This window comes from Chinchilla lanigera, unplaced genomic scaffold, assembly GCF_000276665.1.
Source record: "Chinchilla lanigera isolate Chin_1 unplaced genomic scaffold, ChiLan1.0 scaffold00050, whole genome shotgun sequence".
In the NCBI taxonomy this organism is placed as follows: domain Eukaryota; kingdom Metazoa; phylum Chordata; class Mammalia; order Rodentia; family Chinchillidae; genus Chinchilla; species Chinchilla lanigera.
Window position 1 is genome coordinate 17,272,414 of NW_004955451.1, and position 2,847 is coordinate 17,275,260.

The 2,847-nt window shown below is 62.8% G+C and overlaps 1 protein-coding gene across 1 annotated transcript in view; it reads left to right on the forward strand.

Moving 5' to 3' along the window:
• The window catches only part of Asb16 (ankyrin repeat and SOCS box containing 16), a gene marked incomplete in the record, with an annotated part of 7,386 nt that extends 6,510 nt beyond the window's left edge, over window positions 1–876 (forward strand). Inside the window, 2 exon segments of the mRNA XM_013519058.1 lie at window positions 177–290; window positions 587–876. Of these exon segments, the coding sequence (XP_013374512.1) occupies window positions 177–290; window positions 587–772 (300 nt within the window).
• Window positions 877–2,847: the final 1,971 nt, after the last annotated feature.

Sequence of the window (2,847 nt, forward strand, 5' to 3'; positions counted from 1 at the left end):
GGGACGGGGGCGGGGGCGGGGGGCGGGGGAGGGAAAGAGCCCAAAGAAAACAGCCAAGAGGCTAGAGCACCCTGGAGGGTAAACTGAGGCGCGGGAAGGGTGACGGCGTGCGTGGGGGTCAAGGGGAGGCCCTTGGGGCATGGGGCAAGGAGTCCCAGACCCCCTCTGACCCCTAGATGCTGAAGCACTGTGCCAACTGCCCCCGGGCCCTGGAAGTCCTGCTGAACGCCTACCCCTGCGTGCCAAGCTGCGACGCCTGGCTGCGGGCCGTGCTCCCGGAGGTGTGGCAGGTGCGGTAGCCCGGGCAGGGAGGGTGGGCTCCGGGCCCTGCAGGAGGAGCTGCCTGGGTGGCGGGTGACCGCTGTCCAGCAGCCCAGGTGACTCCTGAGCCGGGTATGGCACCAGCGCCTCTGGGCAGCACCAGTGCCAGTGTGGCTGCGACCCTGCTCTGCGGTGCACACCCCGGACTGGCCAGCAGGGCCTCGCCTCTGGCTTTGCATCCTCACAGCTGCGGCCACCTTGGGCTGGGCAGGAGGAGGGACAGAAGGGCCCAGCGGCCTGACCCCGCCCCCTCCCTCCCGCCCAGGCGCACGAAGCCTTCTACAGCTCGGCTGGACGCATGGTGAACCAGCCGCGCCGGCTGCAGCACCTGGCCCGCCTTGCTGTGCGTGCTCAGCTTGGAGACCGGTGCCGTGAGGCTGCCGCCCGGCTGCCGCTGCCCCCACTGCTCCGGGACTACCTGCTGCTGCGCGTGGAAGGCCGCATTGAGTGACCGGGCAGCCGGCCCGGAGACCCTCACTGGCCCTGACCTCTACCCACCTCTGCCCTGGCCACCTGAGATGGCACCCCATGTTGCCGACCTCCCCTGCCACCCTCGTAGCTGTCCCACCTCTGAAAACCCTTTTCCGTGTGGGTGCTGGGTGACCTGGGGTGTCACAGCTGGAATCGCCCCTCCAGCCGCCTCCCTCCACTGTCAGGCCCAAACCCAAGCTGACCCAAGGCTTCGGGGGGCAGCTTGGAGCCAAAGCCCTCGCCCGGCTGCATGCAGCCTCGGGTTCCATCCCCAGTGCCACAGAAACAGCAAACGGAAACCTCGAGAACCCAGGGCCGGGGGGTGCAGCTGGGCCCTGGTCTGCCTGCTTCCCCCTCTGCTCCCTTGCCTGGTGCTGACCCGAGCTCTCTGCTGCAGGTGTGTGCACGGCACTCCGGCTGCTGGGTTCCAGGTGCTTCTGTGTCCGCACAGCGCCTCCTCTGGGCCTGAGGTTACCTCACAACCACCTTCGCCTCCACCCAGCACTGATCCCCACAGCCGGCCCCGCAGCCACCACACCAGGTCCAGGACACTGGAATAAGTGACGTGTGGCGTCCTCGAGGGGCCTGCGAGGCCACTCATGGGAACCGGCCACCCCCTGGCTCTCTTGTCACTTCTTCTGGTCCCAGAGCCAAAAGCACCTTGACTGCTGGCGTGGAGGTGCACACCTGTAATTTTGGCACTTGGGAGGCTGAGACAGGAGGATCACCGCAAGTTCAAGGCCAGCATGGGCTACGTATAGCAAGACTCTGGCTTAAAAAATAAAAATGCAAAAGAGAGCACCTCGATTTACCCTTAGGCGGAGTCTTTGCAGGCGAGGTAGTGTTTCATCAGCCGTGAGGCCTGTGTCTATGGATCCCCCACAGCCTCAAGTGGGCACAGATGGGGCTTTTCAGAGGTGGCTGGATCTGGGTGTGCGACGCTGGGGTTGATTGACGGTGCCAGGCTAGGATTAAGAGTGCCCTGCCCTGGGTGTGAGTGCTGCCCCCGGGGCGGGCAGGCTGGACAGTGCAGAGGGACAGAAGGAAGCTGCTGCTGCTGCCTGCTGCCTGGCTCTTTGGTCCTCCACTGCTCGCTGCCTTCTGTGTGCCATGAGCTGTTTCTCCTCTGTGAGGCCCCTCGGGCACGCCGCCCTGCCGGGGGGCCAGCCAACTACGGGCCAAAACCTCCACGCTCCGTGAGCTACACAGACCTCTGTCCCTCTGCCTTCGGGTGTTGGGTACTTTGTCTCAGCAACAGGAGAAGGTAACTAAGACAGGAACGCTAGGAATTGGTGTTTCCCCGGCGTGCGAGGGGCTGTTGTGAGGTGACCTCCTCCGTGTGCCCTCTGTGGCTTCCACAGTTTCGGCCTGAGCCACCATTCCTGGTGGCCGGGAGAGGCTACAGCCTGCAGGGCCGTGGCGGCACAGGGGCTCAGCGCCCTCTCTCCTGTCATTTTGCGAGGCCCCGGGCTCCGTCACCAGCGGGAGCTGCACAGACGGGGTGGCAGCCCTGGGGCCTCTGGTGCCTCCACCTCCCCGGAGACCCTCTTCCACGGCCTTGGCCCTGGGTGAGCACAGCCACGGCCCCTCCTTTCCAGGTGAAAGATTTGTTTTAGTTTCTTTTTATTTTATTTATTTATTTATTTCCCCCGTACCAGGAATCGAACCCTGGACCTTGCGCTTGCCAGGCAGGCGCTGTACCACTGAACTAAACCCCCAGCTCCTCTTTGTATTTTAATTTAGGGTTTACTTGTTTTGTTTTGTTTTTTGAGACTGTCTCACTATACAGTTCAGACTGGCCTTGAACTCACTATGTGGCTCAGGGTGGCCTCAAGCTCCCAGCAATCCTCCCGCCTCAGCCTCACGAGTGCTGGGTATGCGCCCCCACACCTGGCTCTTGTTTTCATTCGGCAGAGAAGAAAGGCCTTTGAGAAGAGAACTCACCCTTAGCAGGGGAAGAGGCTGAGCCCCCTTAACCATGCAGGCCTGCCCCCAACCACCCAGCACTCCGTGTTCTGTTTCCAGACACAAGATACCTATTTAAAGTAAAAATAA